This window comes from Ranitomeya imitator, chromosome 3 (assembly GCF_032444005.1).
Source record: "Ranitomeya imitator isolate aRanImi1 chromosome 3, aRanImi1.pri, whole genome shotgun sequence".
In the NCBI taxonomy this organism is placed as follows: Eukaryota; Metazoa; Chordata; class Amphibia; order Anura; family Dendrobatidae; genus Ranitomeya; species Ranitomeya imitator.
Window position 1 is genome coordinate 548712132 of NC_091284.1, and position 16184 is coordinate 548728315.

General features: G+C 44.3%; 1 protein-coding gene across 2 annotated transcripts in view; it reads left to right on the forward strand.

Annotated features, from left to right (window-relative positions):
• Nucleotides 1-16184, forward strand: part of GRTP1 (growth hormone regulated TBC protein 1) — a 164027-nt gene that overhangs the window by 15453 nt on the left and 132390 nt on the right. For both annotated transcript variants that reach the window (XM_069757885.1, XM_069757886.1), the window contains exon 3: nt 2662-2813. In XM_069757885.1, the coding sequence (XP_069613986.1) occupies nt 2662-2813 (152 nt within the window). The remainder of the gene's footprint in view (nt 1-2661; nt 2814-16184) is intronic.

Consider the following 16184-nt stretch of genomic DNA (forward strand, 5'->3'; position numbering starts at 1 on the left):
TTGTGAGGAAGAATGACCAAAAGCCAGCTATTCATGAATTTCTATTGGGGGAGGCGTTTATACCGTTCCGCGTTTGGTAAAATTGATAAATCAGTTTTATTCTTCGGGTCAGTACGATTACAGCGATACCTCATTTATATCATTTTTTTATGGTTTGGTGCTTTTATACGATAAAAACTATTTTACAGAAAAAATAATTATTTTTGCATCGCTTTATTCTCAGGACTATAACTTTTTTATTTTTTTGCTGATGATGCTGTATGGCGGCTCTTTTTTTGCGGGACAATATGACGCTTTCAGCGGTACCATGGTTATTTATATCTGTCCTTTTGATCGCGTGTTATTCCACTTTTTGTTCGGCGGTATGATAATAAAGCGTTGTTTTTTGCCTCGTTTTTTTTTTTTTTTTCTTACGGTGTTTACTGAAGGGGTTAACTAGTGGGACAGTTTTATAGGTCGGGTCGTTACGGACGCGGCGATACTAAATATGTGTACTTTTATTGTTTTTTTTTTTATTTAGATGAAGAAATGTATTTATGGGAATAATATATTTTTTTTTTTTCATTATTTTGGAATATTTTTTTTAATTTTTTTTACACATTTGGAAAATTTTTTTTTTACTTTTTTACTTTGTCCCAGGGGGGGACATCACAGATCAGTGATCTGACAGTTTGCACAGCACTCTGTCAGATCACTGATCTGACATGCAGCGCTGCAGCCTTCACAGTGCCTGCTCTGAGCAGGCTCTGTGAAGCCACCTCCCTCCCTGCAGGACCCGGATCCGCGGCCATCTTGGATCCGGGGCTCGAGCAGGGAGGGAGGTGAGGAGACCCTCGCAGCAACGCGATCACATCGCGTTGCTGCGGGGGGCTCAGGGAAGCCCGCAGGGAGCCCCCTCCCTGCGCGGTGCTTCCCTGCACCGCCGGCACATCGCGATCATCTTTGATCGCGGTGTGCCAGGGGTTAATGTGCCGGGGGCGGTCCGTGACCGCTCCTGGCACATAGTGCCGGATGTCAGCTGCGATAAGCAGCTGACACCCGGCCGCGATCGGCCGCGCTCCCCCCGTGAGCGCGGCCGATCGGCTATGACGTACTATCCCGTCCAGGGTCAGATAAGCCCAGGGCACCTCGACGGGATAGTACGTCTAAGGTCACAGAGGGGTTAAAAGGAATTTGTCACCGTGTTTTTACCATCTAATCTGAGAGCAGCATGTTGTAGAGACAGAGGCTCTGATTCCAGCAGTGTGTCACTTACTGGACTGCTTGCTGTAGTATTGATAATCTCCTGCTGATAATACTGTGATTATTTTTTTTTTGTTGGCATGTAGTTCTCCATATTCATGGGCTTTGTATAACCCCCACAACTGAGTGAATGCATTTTGCGTACGCTATGTATAGGGGCAATCAATATATATTAGTGGTGTCGTCAGCTTTATATAGAGCTCAGCATTCTGGGAACTGCTAGACCTGCAGCAGATAAAGCAGTGATCTATTTATACTCGCTTTTTTAGGTCAGTCCAAAAAGTGACACATCACTGGGATCTGGGTTATCCTGCTCTCAGACGGGATAACAAACACCCGGTGACAGATTACCTTTTAAGAGACAGGTCCGCGCCATTATTGGTTTTAAAGGCAAAATATTTTGTCAATTGCTTTACAGAACTTAAAAAAACACCAACACATTGGTTAGCTATACAGTCCCACAGAAATGTGTGGGATCGTATAGCCTTTCTGCGTGCCTCAGATTTCCCACGGCGGGCTATCTAACCGCTTCTAGGAGAATAGATTGTAGGTTGGAATCTGATGTGTCAGAGGGGCATCGTATACTGCGGCACCGAGTGTCTGTGGCCCTTAATACAGACTCTGTGCGCCAGTATACAGTGTAAGTATTGCAGCCTCCAATGTCCCCATCTCCTTCTGTACTATTATATTTCTAGGTTAGTAATGGCCGCCACTGACCATTCTAATCTGCATATTGTACTTACAATAACTTTCTGCGCCGAGTGTCCGTGAGCGCATGCACATGAAATGGCCATATGAACAAATCCTTAAAGCGTACCGGTCACTATGAAACTGCAGTCCAATCTGCAGGCACCATGTTACAGAGCAGGGGAAGTTTAGCCGATTGATATTAACTACAAAACGGGGATTTCTAGTGCAGATATTTTGTGGCTAAATTCTGAATGAGGCTTAAAGGGGTACTTTCATCTCCAAGATCCTTTCCCAATATGTAGTAGATGTAATAATATTTGCAAATCGCTCCAATTATAAATGTAGTATAGTTCTTCTGATAATCTTAGGCATTGCAGTAGCTTATCAATCCATGGTTACAACCGGTAACAACTAAGGTCACTATGAGTGGTCATAATCATGGATACCTAACCTACTGCCATGCCCTGCACATGGGGTAAGCAACATCGCTTATAAGAATAACTATATTACATTTCCAATTAGAGGTATTTGCTAATATTATTATTACACCTACTACATAGTGAGATTGAATCTTGGAGACGGGAATACCCATTTTAACTCTAGGGATAATACCATAAGAACCACCCAGATGGGTTATGTGCATCCTATTGTTTAATGTCTGTTCCCTTTTATTTTCAAGTGCTCTTTAAAATTGCTTCTTTGAGGTATTGATACGTATTTCAATACTAGGGTCGATATTTATGGATTTGAAAGACCAGACGGATTTGATTATGCTTCTTATGAGGACTTCTATTCCCGATATGTGACTGTCCTTACAAGAAGAGCAATGAAGTGGTCTAAAATGATGCAGAAGTCAACAAAAGTAGAGAAGAGCATCAAAGGTAAAATATTATGTATAATTTCTGCATGCAATCATTACAATAAACGCCTTGTTTAGTTTAATCAGAAATGTATTGGTTATACATAACAAAACATAACATAAAAACCAAATCTTCATTTGGGACACGTAGGGCTTCATTGTATACAATAACCAGAGAATGAATTATAATACCGCTCTTACATATCCAAGTTGATCACAGATACATTTAAGATAATTTATACGCTATACTCTTTTCTCTGTATTATGTTAAAGATATATCAAGTAGAAAAAAAAAAGACAGACGAGATACATACCACAACATTGGTGAATATCGCAACCTAAGAAGGATATAGAAGTTCTATTAGATATAAAAGTAGGAAGAGGCAGGAGAAGATCATACAAGGGATAAGACAAACAAAGGTGGAGAGGAGTAAGGAGGGTGGTGGAAAATTTTTAGTACATATTTCCCCTATTCGGAAGGATAAATAGTAGGAATCAAACAAGTGACTTGGAGGGGTGACCAAATCAATTATTTCCCAGTATTGTGAACTCTTCAGGAAAATAAGGAAAATAATTTGGATGAGTTCATAAAGAGAATCCAGGGTTGCCACAACCGAACAAACTTTGTTGTCACCCATGGCTTCTGCTGATAGATCTTTCATATGACAAATATACGAAATTTTGTCATGCCATTCTAATGTAGATTGAGTGACTGATGTGATGTCCGCCAGTGTCTGGGTATTATTAAATTTGCTGCTGCCAAGCAGAATCTCAAGACTACGTTTCTGTGTACCTATAGGGCAGTGGTCCCCAAGTCCGGTCCACAAGAGCCACCAACAGGTCATGTTTTCAGGATTTCCTTAGTATTGCACAGGTGATAATTGCATCACCTGGACAGGAAAGCATTAAATGACCTGTGCAATACTAAGGAAATCCTCAAAACATGACCTGTTGGTGGCTCTTGAGGACCGGACTTGGGGAACACTGCTATAGGGCCTGGGAGCATAGATAAGAGGGCAATCTGGGGAGAGGGAGTGATTCTTTCCCCTGAGATCGTACATTATTCGTTAAGTACCCCATCCCAAAAAGGTCTGATTTAGTCACAATCCCACCAAATGTGCAACATCGTGTCCTTCTCTGCTCCACAACGCCAACACAAATCCGGCACCGAAGGGAAGATCACGTGAAGCTTTGTTGGGACCCAATACCATCTTGTCAAGATCTTGTCATTCCTCTCTTGAATGTACCTGACCCCCGACATCTTGTGTGTAAACAAAAATTCTTTCTGTATATCTGCAGCGCTCCCCAGGGAAGGGCAATGGGGTACTCGGTAGCAGAGTCTGGCCGGTCTGATGGCAATTCCAGAGTCCCCTTATCCAGGTGGAAATCAGTAGCCTTCCCCTTGCGCACAGTAACGTAGTAGGTCCCTACGTGCATTAGCTCCCATAGGGTCCTCACTCTTGTTACTCTTCTCTCTGTCCCCCAGATGGATAGGACAAACCCGTATGACGGTGGTGGCCTGAGGCTATTTTATAGGGACCCTAGTGTCGCCCCTCCTCCGCGTTGCCACCTTGTCTGCTTAGGTTCTTAGGTCGGGCAGCCAACTTGGAATTGACTGTCCTGCCGGTCTCTGAAGTAAAGCGTAGAGTCTATTACTCCCTCGGTGTTCCAGCTACCGGATCTGCGCTCAGTGGGAGGCAGCCTACTTCTAGCTGGTCTCCCACTGGTGTTTTACTCCTGTTGCTAGGACTTCGGTGCTCACTCACTACGGCACACTTCCTTTCTTGTCCTTTCTTAGGAGTCTGCCGCATGGGTTGCAGGCGCAGCTCCGTGTCCTTCTTTCCTTCCTGGGCCGAGCCCAGTCTGCTCCTCTCCTCTCCTTCTGACTATCTCCTTCTCCCTCCAGTCAGAACCGACTTCCAACTCCAACTGACCTCACTTCCTAACCAAACCCCCAGTTTTACCCAAGTGTGAGGAGTGGCCTAATAGATAGAACCTTTTGCTCCCTCTGGTGGCCGGCGTGTGAAGTGTGTGTGGCTGTGATACTTGGCAGGGTGAACTCCTTTGGTGCCATCAGACGTAACATCGCTCCCCCCTGGTGGAAGAACGACATTACTGCAACGACCAAAACTCTGGGGCGCTGCACTCCCCCTTCCCTGTTAAATCCAGCACTCCCGGGCTGGGAAAAGAACACAACAATTACAGGTTAGCAAAAGACATGCAAAATTTTTGATATGCTTTAAACAAATAAATTAACAGTGCTTCCCTTTATGGGAGGTGAGAACACTTGAACGTTGCAAACAAAAACATATTCACATTGTGCGTATTATAAAAAAAGAACAGTTACTAACTTACTATGAAATACAATTACCTATTCAGGTATTCTATCTTACTAAGTGCAAGTACCCTCTAAGGGTATACTATCATTAACCCTTAATGTGCAATTTTAACTTTTTCTTTATTCTTCTTCTTAAAACGCAGGACTATCTGTCTACCCCTACGGGCCTACTGCATTTTTCTTCCTAAAACCTTACTTTTATCTAAAGTACGTCATTAACATTCTATCACTATCTACTATGTAAACATTATCAAAGTGCAACAAGTAAACATTCCCTTTAAGAGGAAAAATCAGTTTTTTCTGAGGTAGTGCAAACAATCAACAAGTCACTAATAAACTTTTAAGACTATAGAAACTTTCACGTTGTCATCAGGAACAGTTTCTTCGCAAAGTCTTCTTTCTTCGTATAACCAGTAGAGAGCACCTTTAGGCTATGTGCACACGTACAGGTTTTTTTGCGTTTTTTTCGTGTTTTTTCGCGCTAAAAACGCTATAAAAACTCATTAAAAACGCATACATTATGCATGTTTTGTGCACATGGATGCGTTTTTTTCCGTGAAAAAAACGCATCGCGGTAAAAAAATGAGCATGTTCATTATTTTTGCGGATTTTCTGCGTTTTTCCCGCAATTCTATGCATTTTGGAAAAAACGCACAAAAAACGCGTCAAAACCGCGTCAAAATCGCGGTAAAAACGCATGCGGATTTCTGGCAGAAATGTCCGGTTTTTGTGAGGAAAATTTCTGCAAGAAATCCTGACGTGTGCACATACCCTCAAGAAGGTGCAAACTATTTACAGAGGACAGTTTGTGAATCATTTACCGTCCATGATTCCAATGTTCCTTTAACCCCTTCATGACCCAGCCTATTTTGACCTTAAAGACCTTGCCGTTTTTTGCAATTCTGACCAGTGTCCCTTTATGAGGTAATAACTCAGGAACGCTTCAACGGATCCTAGCGGTTCTGAGATTGTTTTTTCGTGACATATTGAGCTTCATGTTAGTGGTAAATTTAGGTCAATAAATTCTGCGTTTATTTGTGATAAAAACGGAAATTTGGCGAAAATTTTGAAAATTTCGCAATTTTCACATTTTGAATTTTTATTCTGTTAAACTAGAGAGTTATGTGACACAAAATAGTTAATAAATAACATTTCCCACCTGTATACTTTACATCAGCACAATTTTGGAAACAAAATTTTTTTTTGCTAGGAAGTTATCAGGGTTAAAATTTGACCAGCGATTTCTCATATTTACAAAACCATTTTTTTAGGGACCACCTCACATTTGAAGTCAGTTTGAGGGGTCTATATGGCTGAAAATACCCAAAAGTGACACCATTCTAAAAACTGCACCCCTCAAGGTACTCAAAACCACATTCAAGAAGTTTATTAACCCTTCAGGTGCTTCACAACAGCAGAAGCAACATGGAAGGAAAAAATGAACATTTAACTTTTTAGTCACAAAAATTATATTTTAGCAACAATTTTTTTATTTTCCCAATGGTAAAAGGAGAAACTGAACCACAAAAGTTGTTGTCCAATTTGTCCTGAGTACGCTGATACCTCATATGTGGGGGTGAACCACTGTTTGGGCGCACGGCAGGGCTTGGAAGGGAAGGAGCGCCATTTGACTTTTTGAATCAAAAATTGGCTCCACTCTTTAGCGGACACCATGTCACGTTTGGAGAGCCCCCGTGTGCCTAAAAATTGGAGCTCCCCCACAAGTGACCCCATTTTGGAAACTAGACGCCCCAAGGAACTTATCTAGATGCATAGTGAGCACTTTGAACCCCCAGGTGCTTCACAAATTGATCCGTAAAAATGAAAAAGTACTTTTTTTTCACAAAAAAATTCTTTTAGCCTCAATTTTTTCATTTTCACATGGGTAACAGGATAAAATGGATCCTAAAATTTGTTGGGCAATTTCTCCTGAGTACGCTGATACCTCATATGTAGGGGTAAACCACTGTTTGGGCACACGGCAGGGCTCGGAAGGGAAGGCGTGCCATTTGACTTTTTGAATGGAAAATTAGCTCCAATTGTTAGCGGACACCATGTCGCGTTTGGAGAGCCCCTGTGTGCCTATGCATTGGAGCTCCCCCACAAGTGACCCCATTTTGGAAACTAGACCCCCCAAGGAACTTATCTAGATGCATATTGAGCACTTTAAACCCCCAGGTGCTTCACAGAAGTTTATAACGCAGAGCCATGAAAATAAAAAATAATTTTTCTTTCCTCAAAAATGATTTTTTAGCCTGGAATTTCCTATTTTGCCAAGGGTAATAGGAGAAATTGGACCCCAAATGTTGTTGTCCAGTTTGTCCTGAGTACGCTGATACCCCATATGTGGGGGTAAACCACTGTTTAGGCGCACGGCAGGGCTCGGAAGGGAAGGCACGCCATTTGGCTTTTTAAATGGAAAATTAGCTCCAATCATTAGCGGACACCATGTCACGTTTGGAGAGCCCCTGTGTGCCTAAACATTGGAGATCCCCCACAAATGACCCCATTTTGGAAACTAGACCCCCAAAGGAACTAATCTAGATGTGTGGTGAGGACTTTGAACCCCCAAGTGCTTCACAGAAGTTTATAACGCAGAGCCATGAAAATAAAAAAAAAAATTATTTTCTCAAAAATGATCTTTTAGCCTGCAATTTTTTATTTTCCCAAGGGTAACAGGAGAAATTTGACCCCAAAAGTTGTTGTCCAGTTTCTCCTGAGTACGCTGATACCCCATATGTGGGGGTAAACCACTGTTTGGGCACATGCCGAGGCTCGGAAGTGAAGTAGTGACGTTTTGAAATGCAGACTTTGATGGAATGCTCTGTGGGCGTCACGTTGCGTTTGCAGAGCCCCTCATGTGGCTTAACAGTAGAAACCCCCCACAAGTGACCCCATTTTAGAAACTAGACCCTGAAAGGAACTTATCTAGATGTGTGGTGAGCACTTTGAACCCCCAAGTGCTTCACAGAAGTTTATAATGCAGAGCCGCGAAAATAATAAGTACGTTTTATTCGGACACCCATGACAGCACTACGAGAGAGGGGATCCGCCCTTCAGGAACAGGAAACCTACAGATACAAAAGGGCGGCACCTCTCCCATGCATCAGTTGGTTTCCTGTTCCTGAAGGGACAGGATCCTACAGATGAATCTCGTAGGAATGGATCCCAGGCCGGCCGGTCGAATCAGGTAGCGGGGGGGTCTCCTACCTCGGCCGGTGCGGAAGCCCCTGGAAGACGTCACGGTGGTCCTGGCTGGACTGCACGTCAGTGACGTAGACAGCAGGGAGCAGAGTCCGGAGGATTCCTGATCTCCTTCAGCGCCGGTAAGTATAGCGCTCCTTCGGTCCATGTGGTGGTGCAGCGCGGTGGTGAGGTAGCGGTGCCAGGAGGGGAACGCTATCCGGAGCGCTGCTGCGTGCTCTTCGGCGTCCTGCATCGCTCTCAGCGTTAGCTGGAGCGTTTCCGGGTGCAGTGACGTCGAGGGGGCGGAGTCAGCAGGCGCTTCCGGGTCACTGGGTGAGTGCGCATGCGCAGTTCATCCAAGATGGCGGCGCCCATCGATCCTGAACGCCGGACTCCTCACACACTGCGCTGACCCCCCAGCTGTAGCCTCATCAGCAGGAACCAATGAGAGTGGCGCCAGGCAGCCTGCTGACCGGATCGGTGGGGGATTTAAGCAGGAGCTGGATTTAGAGCTCTGCCTTTGGTCACATCTACATCATGGAGAGTGATGGTGAGCGGCAGCTTCAGCTGCCGGAGGAGGTGTGACAAAAGCCCACGGAAAAGGAGCATGCCAGGAGTGACCAGTCCAGCCGTAAAAGCTCGTCCAAGCAGGGATCTAGAGCATCGACTGGCAAAGAACCCCCTCGTGTTCCGGTACCTTTTTTGGCGTACACTGGTAAGTGATCTACGTGAATGCTCACTCAGTGACGCGGGCCCCTTATACTCTGTCATTCTAGGGAAAGAAAAGTGCAAAGTCGAAACATAAGGAGTGTGCCCTGTGTGAAGTCCGGTTACCAGATTCTTATACTAAAAAATTATGCGCCTCCTGTATACAACAGACGGTGAGGTCTCTTACAGGAGTGGAGGGGTTGAGTGACATCAGGCTGTTTATTGTTTTTGGGAGACACGTTTCCATACACCAGCAGAATACAGGCAGTTTATGGCAGTGATTCTTGTGAGTATGCCATGTTAGGAATACAGGTTGCAGTAAATAGTCTCTGGATTGTGCTGACTACACCTGCAGGGAATTTATTTGTGAATGACACCTGATGTACCGTATATACTCGAGTATAAGCCGACCCGAGTATAAGCCGACCCCCCTAATTTTGCCACAAAAAACTGGGAAAACTTATTGACTCGAGTATAAGCCTAGGGTGGAAAAATGCAGCAGCTACCGGTTAATGTCAAAAATAAAAATAGATACCAATAAAAGTAAAATTAATTGAGACATCAGTAGGTTAAGTGTTTTTGAATATCCATATTGAATCAGGAGCCCCATATAATGCTCCATACAGTTCATGATGGGCCCATAAGATGCTCTATATAAAAATGTGCCACATATAATGCTCCATACAGTTCATTATTGCCCCATAGATGCTCCATATAAAGCTGTGCCCCATATACAATGCTCTGCACCGTTCATTATTGCCCCATAGCTGTGCCATATAGTGCTCTGCACCGTTCATTTTTGTCCCATAGCTGTGCCATATAGTGCTCTGCACCGTTCATTTTTGTCCCATAGCTGTGCCATATAGTGCTCTGCACCGTTCATTATTGTCCCATAGCTGTGCCATATAGTGCTCTGCACCGTTCATTATTGCCCCATAGCTGTGCCATATAGTGCTCTGCACCGTTCATTATTTCCCCATAGATGTACCATAGAAATCTCTGCCATTGCTGCTGCTGCTGCTGCAATAAAAAAAAAAATGCCATACTCACCTCTCTTGCTTGCAGCTCCCAGTGTCCGGTCCCGGCGTCTCTCCGCACTGACTGATCAGGCAGTGGGCGCCGCGCACACTATATGCGTCATCGCGCCCTCTGACCTGCACAGTCAGAGCGGAGAGACGCCGGGAAGATGGAGCGACGCCCGGCGTGTGGAACGGGGATAGGTAAATATGACATACTTACCTGCTCCCGGCGTCCCGCTCCTTCTCCCGGACAGCTGGTCTCCGGGTGCCGCAGCTTCTTCCTCTATCAGCGGTCACCGTTACCGCTGATTAGAGAAATGAATATGCGGCTCCACCCCTATGGGAGGTGGAGCCGCATATTCATTTCTCTAATGAGCGGTCCCACGTGACCGCTGAAGAGGGGAAGAGCTGCAGCACCCGAAGACCGTGGGACGGCACCTATGTAAGACATCTCTTAAATTGCGTTTACGCAGATGTTTTTGATGTCAGATGGGAGGTGTAAGGCCGGGGTCACACTAGCGAGTTTTCGGACGTATGAGCGCAGAAAATACATCCGGAAAATACACGGCCCAATGATTCTCTATGGGGCAGCTCCTATCTGCCGTATATTACGCATCCGTAATATACTGTATGTTACGGGCGTAGAAAATCGCAGCATGCTGCGTTTGTCAGCGTATTGCGCAAAAAATATGCCAAAATTACGGATTACACACGGACCATGTGTGTGACTTGCGAGAAATACGCAGCGGTGTTCTATAGAAATGCCGGAATTCAGTAAAATCACACTGACAGAATAGAATAGGTGGAATAAATGAGTGCACATAGAATATATGAATATATATATATATATATATATATATATATATATATATATATATAATTTTTTTAAATTCAGCGCTAGATAGCAGAAAAGCCGGTAATTCAATTGCCGGCTTTAGCTATCTCCTTCACAAACCTGACAGGATATGAGACATGGTTTACATACAGTAAACCGTCTCAGATCCCTTCTTTTATTACATATTCCTCTTTAGTAATGTAAGAAGTGTCTTTGTGTCAAATTTGGGGTCTCTAGCTGTTAAAATAAAGGGTTAAATCACGGAAAAAACTGGCGTGGGCTCCCGCGCAATTTTCTCCGCCAGAGTGGTAAAGCCAGTGACTGAGGGCAGATATTAATAGCCTAGAGAGGGACCATGGTTATTGCCCCCCCCCCCTCTGGCTAAAACCATCTGCCTCCAGCCACTCCAGAAAAGGCACATCTGGAAGATGCGCCTATTCTGGCACTTGGCATCTCTCTCTTCCCACTCCCCTGTAGCAGTGGGATATGGGGTAATGAAGGGTTAATGTCACCTTGCTATTGTAAGGTGACATTAAGCCAGGTTAATAATGGAGAGGCGTCAATTATGACACCTATCCATTATTAATCCAATAGTATGAAAAATTTGACACAAAGACACTCCTTACATTACTAAAGAGGAATATGTAATAAAAGAAGGGATATGAGATGGTTTACTGTATGTAAACCATGTCTCATCCTGTCGGGTTTGTGAAGGAGATGGCAAAAGCCGGCAATTGAATTACCGGCTTTTGCGGCTGCCGCCATCTTCCGTTCCCAGGATGCATTGCGAAATTACCCAGATGACTTAGTGGTCTCGCGAGACCGCTAAGTCTTCTGGGTAATTTCGCAATGCATCGCCGGGAACAGAAGATGGCGGCCGGTGCGAGCGGCTCGGCAGACTACGGAGGGTGAGAATAGCAGTTTTTTTGTTTTTTATTATTTTTAACATTACATTTTTTTTTACTATTGATGCCGCATAGGCAGCATCAATAGTAAAAAGTTGGGGACACACAGGGTTAATAGCAGCGGTTACGGAGTGCGTTACCCGCGGCATAACGCGGTCCGTTACCGCCGGCATTAACCCTGTGTGAGCGGTGACTGGAAGAGAGTATGCAGGCGCCGGGCACTGACTGCAGGGAGTAAGGAGCGGCCATTTTCTTCCGGACCGTGCCCGTCGCTGATTGGTCGTGGCTGTTTTGCCGCGACCAATCAGCGACTTGGATTTTCATGACAGACAGAGGCCGCGACCAATGAATGTCCGTGACTGAAAGAAGGACAGACAGACAGACGGAAGTGACCCTTAGACAATTATATAGTAGACTAGATTGTGGCCCGATTCGAACGCATCGGGTATTCTAGAATATGCATGTCCCCGTAGTATATGGACAATGATGATTCCAGAATTCACGTCAGACTGTGCCCGTCGCTGATTGGTTGAGGCAACCTTTATGCCATCATCGTCGCCATGGCAACCATTATGACATCTAGAAAACCCGAATGAAAAATGGACACAAAGAGCTAAACTATAACAATTTATTAATAGAACCATATAACTATGATACAAAAAGATACATAGATAAAATCAAGTAATGGGATGCAATAAAGCAAAATAGAAGAGGCGACACTAGTGCCACACACGAAGCAAAAGGCACATATATAAAGCAAATAGATCTGTTCCAAAGTCATGGACACCTATACTGATATCAAAGAGTGCACAATATCATACATGGAATGCTGAGTTACATAATGTACAAATTAAGATCAAATTAGCGTAAAAGTAACTGAGACATAGATCATATAATGAATACTCTCAAATAAAGTGCCAATGCAAGGAGATATCCAATATGCAAGCAAGATACACAGTAAGATGCCTAGTGCAAACAGTTGTATATTAATACATTCAGAATAAAGTGCCAATGCAGGGAAATACCCAATAAGCGACCAGGATACACAATAAAGTGCCTAGTGCAAACAATTGTATATTGCAATGCTATCCATAAGGTGCATGATAAAGGCTAAATGCTATCTATACAGTGCATAATATGTGCTGGATGTATATAATGTGGCATATACTATACTCAGGCTGATGATACAGGTTCAAGCATAAAGGGAAAGTCCCATACATACAGGTAGATGAAGCCTATGCTATACCTACATAATGCACATAGAGAGGTACACATATAGAGTACCAACCTGCTGCCGTGTGGGGAGAGGGGAGCCCCGACGCGCGTTTCGCATGTGTTGCTTCCTCGGGGGGCGCCCCCCGAGGAAGCAACACATGCGAAACGCGCGTCGGGGCTCCCCTCTCCCCACACGGCAGCAGGTTGGTACTCTATATGTGTACCTCTCTATGTGCATTATGTAGGTATAGCATAGGCTTCATCTACCTGTATGTATGGGACTTTCCCTTTATGCTTGAACCTGTATCATCAGCCTGAGTATAGTATATGCCACATTATATACATCCAGCACATATTATGCACTGTATAGATAGCATTTAGCCTTTATCATGCACCTTATGGATAGCATTGCAATATACAATTGTTTGCACTAGGCACTTTATTGTGTATCCCGGTCGCTTATTGGGTATTTCCCTGCATTGGCACTTTATTCTGAATGTATTAATATACAACTGTTTGCACTAGGCATCTTACTGTGTATCTTGCTTGCATATTGGATATCTCCTTGCATTGGCACTTTATTTGAGAGTATTCATTATATGATCTATGTCTCAGTTACTTTTACGCTAATTTGATCTTAATTTGTACATTATGTAACTCAGCATTCCATGTATGATATTGTGCACTCTTTGATATCAGTATAGGTGTCCATGACTTTGGAACAGATCTATTTGCTTTATATATGTGCCTTTTGCTTCGTGTGTGGCACTAGTGTCGCCTCTTCTATTTTGCTTTATTGCATCCCATTACTTGATTTTATCTATGTATCTTTTTGTATCATAGTTATATGGTTCTATTAATAAATTGTTATAGTTTAGCTCTTTGTGTCCATTTTTCATTCGGGTTTTCTAGTTGTTATATGATGGCGGAGCATTTAACTCCGATGCCCTTTTTGTAGGTTTAATCATTATGACATCTACGTCGATACTGTGCCCGTCGCTGATTGGTCGAGGCAAATTCGCGGCAGACTGTTCCCGTCGCTGATTGGTCGAGGCAACCTTTATGCCATCATCGTCGCTATGGCAACCATTATGACATCTACGTCGATACTGTGCCTGTCGCTGATTGGTCGAGGCGAATTCGCGGCACACTGTGCCCGTCGCTGATTGGTCGAGGCCTGGCGGCCTCGACCAATCAGAGACGTGGGATTTCCAGGACAGACAGACAGAAAAACCCTTAGACAATTATATATATATAGACTAGATGGTGGCCCGATTCTAACGCATCGGGTATTCTAGTATATTGCCCAGCCACGTAGTATATTGCCCAGCCACGTAGTATATTGCCCAGCCACGTAGTATATTGCCCAGCCACGTAGTATATTGCCCAGCCACGTAGTATATTGCCCAGCCACGTAGTATATTGCCCAGCCACGTAGTATATTGCCCAGCCACGTAGTATATTGCCCAGCCACGTAGTATATTGCCCAGCCACGTAGTATATTGCCCAGCCACGTAGTATATTGCCCAGCCACGTAATATATTGCCCAGCCACGTAGTATATTGCCCAGCGACGTAATATATTGGCCAGCCATGTAGTATATTGCCTAGTGACGTAGTATATTGCCCAGTGACGTAGTATATTGCCCAGCCACGTAGTATATTGCACAGCGAAGTAGTATACAGCACAGAGCCTCGTAGTATATTGGCCAGTCACGTAGTATATTGCCCAGCCAGGTTTGTCACAGGTGAAAAAAAAAACCATATACTCACCTTTCCAAGGGAGCCCTTGTAGTCCACGGCAGGTTCCGGTCCCAGGGTTGGTGTTAGTGCAGGACCTGTGATGACGTCGCGGTCACATGACCGTGACGTCGTGGCAGGTCCTTGGCGCGCAGGGCCTGTGATGACGTCGCGGTCACATGACCGTGACGTCATGGCAGGTCCTTCTGCCACCGGAACCTGCAACGGAAGATGGCGGCCGGCGCGAGCTGCAACGGAGGGTGAGTATAGCAGGTTTTTTTTTTTTTAATTATTATTTTTAACATTACATTTTTTACTATTGATGCAGCATAGGCAGCGTCAATAATAAAAAGTTGGGGACACACAGGGTTAATAGTGGCGGTAACGGAGTGAGTTACCCGCGGCATAACGCGGTCCGTTACCGCCGGCATTAACCCTGTGCTAGCGGTGACCGGAGGGGAATATGCGGGCGTCAGACACTGACTGCGGGGAGTTAAGGAGCGGCCATTTTCTTCCGGACTGTGCCCGTCGCTGATTGGTCACGGCAGCAATGACAGGCAGCTGGCGAGACCAATCAGCGAATGAATAACTGTGACAGACAGAAGGACAGACGGAAGTGACCCTTAGATAATTATATAGTAGATATGTGTCTCACTGATTATTTGTGTATGTGTGTGTATATATATATATATATATATATATATATATATATATATATATATACAGTGAGGCAAAAAAGTATTTAGTCAGTCAGCAATAGTGCAAGTTCCACCACTTAAAAAGATGAGAGGCGTCTGTAATTTACATCATAGGTAGACCTCAACTATGGGAGACAAACTGAGAGAAAAAAATCCAGAAAATCACATTGTCTGTTTTTTTAACATTTTATTTGCATATTATGGTGGAAAATAAGTATTTGGTCAGAAACAAACAATCAAGATTTCTGGCTCTCACAGACCTGTAACTTCTTCTTTAAGAGTCTCCTCTTTCCTCCACTCATTACCTGTAGTAATGGCACCTGTTTAAACTTGTTATCAGTATAAAAAGACACCTGTGCACACCCTCAAACAGTCTGACTCCAAACTCCACTATGGTGAAGACCAAAGAGCTGTCAAAGGACACCAGAAACAAAATTGTAGCCCTGCACCAGGCTGGGAAGACTGAATCTGCAATAGCCAACCAGCTTGGAGTGAAGAAATCAACAGTGGGAGCAATAATTAGAAAATGGAAGACATACAAGACCACTGATAATCTCCCTCGATCTGGGGCTCCATGCAAAATCCCACCCCGTGGGGTCAGAATGATCACAAGAACGATGAGCAAAAATCCCAGAACCACGCGGGGGGACCTAGTGAATGAACTGCAGAGAGCTGGGACCAATGTAACAAGGCCTACCATAAGTAACACACTACGTCACCAAGGACTCAGATCCTGCAGTGCCAGACGTG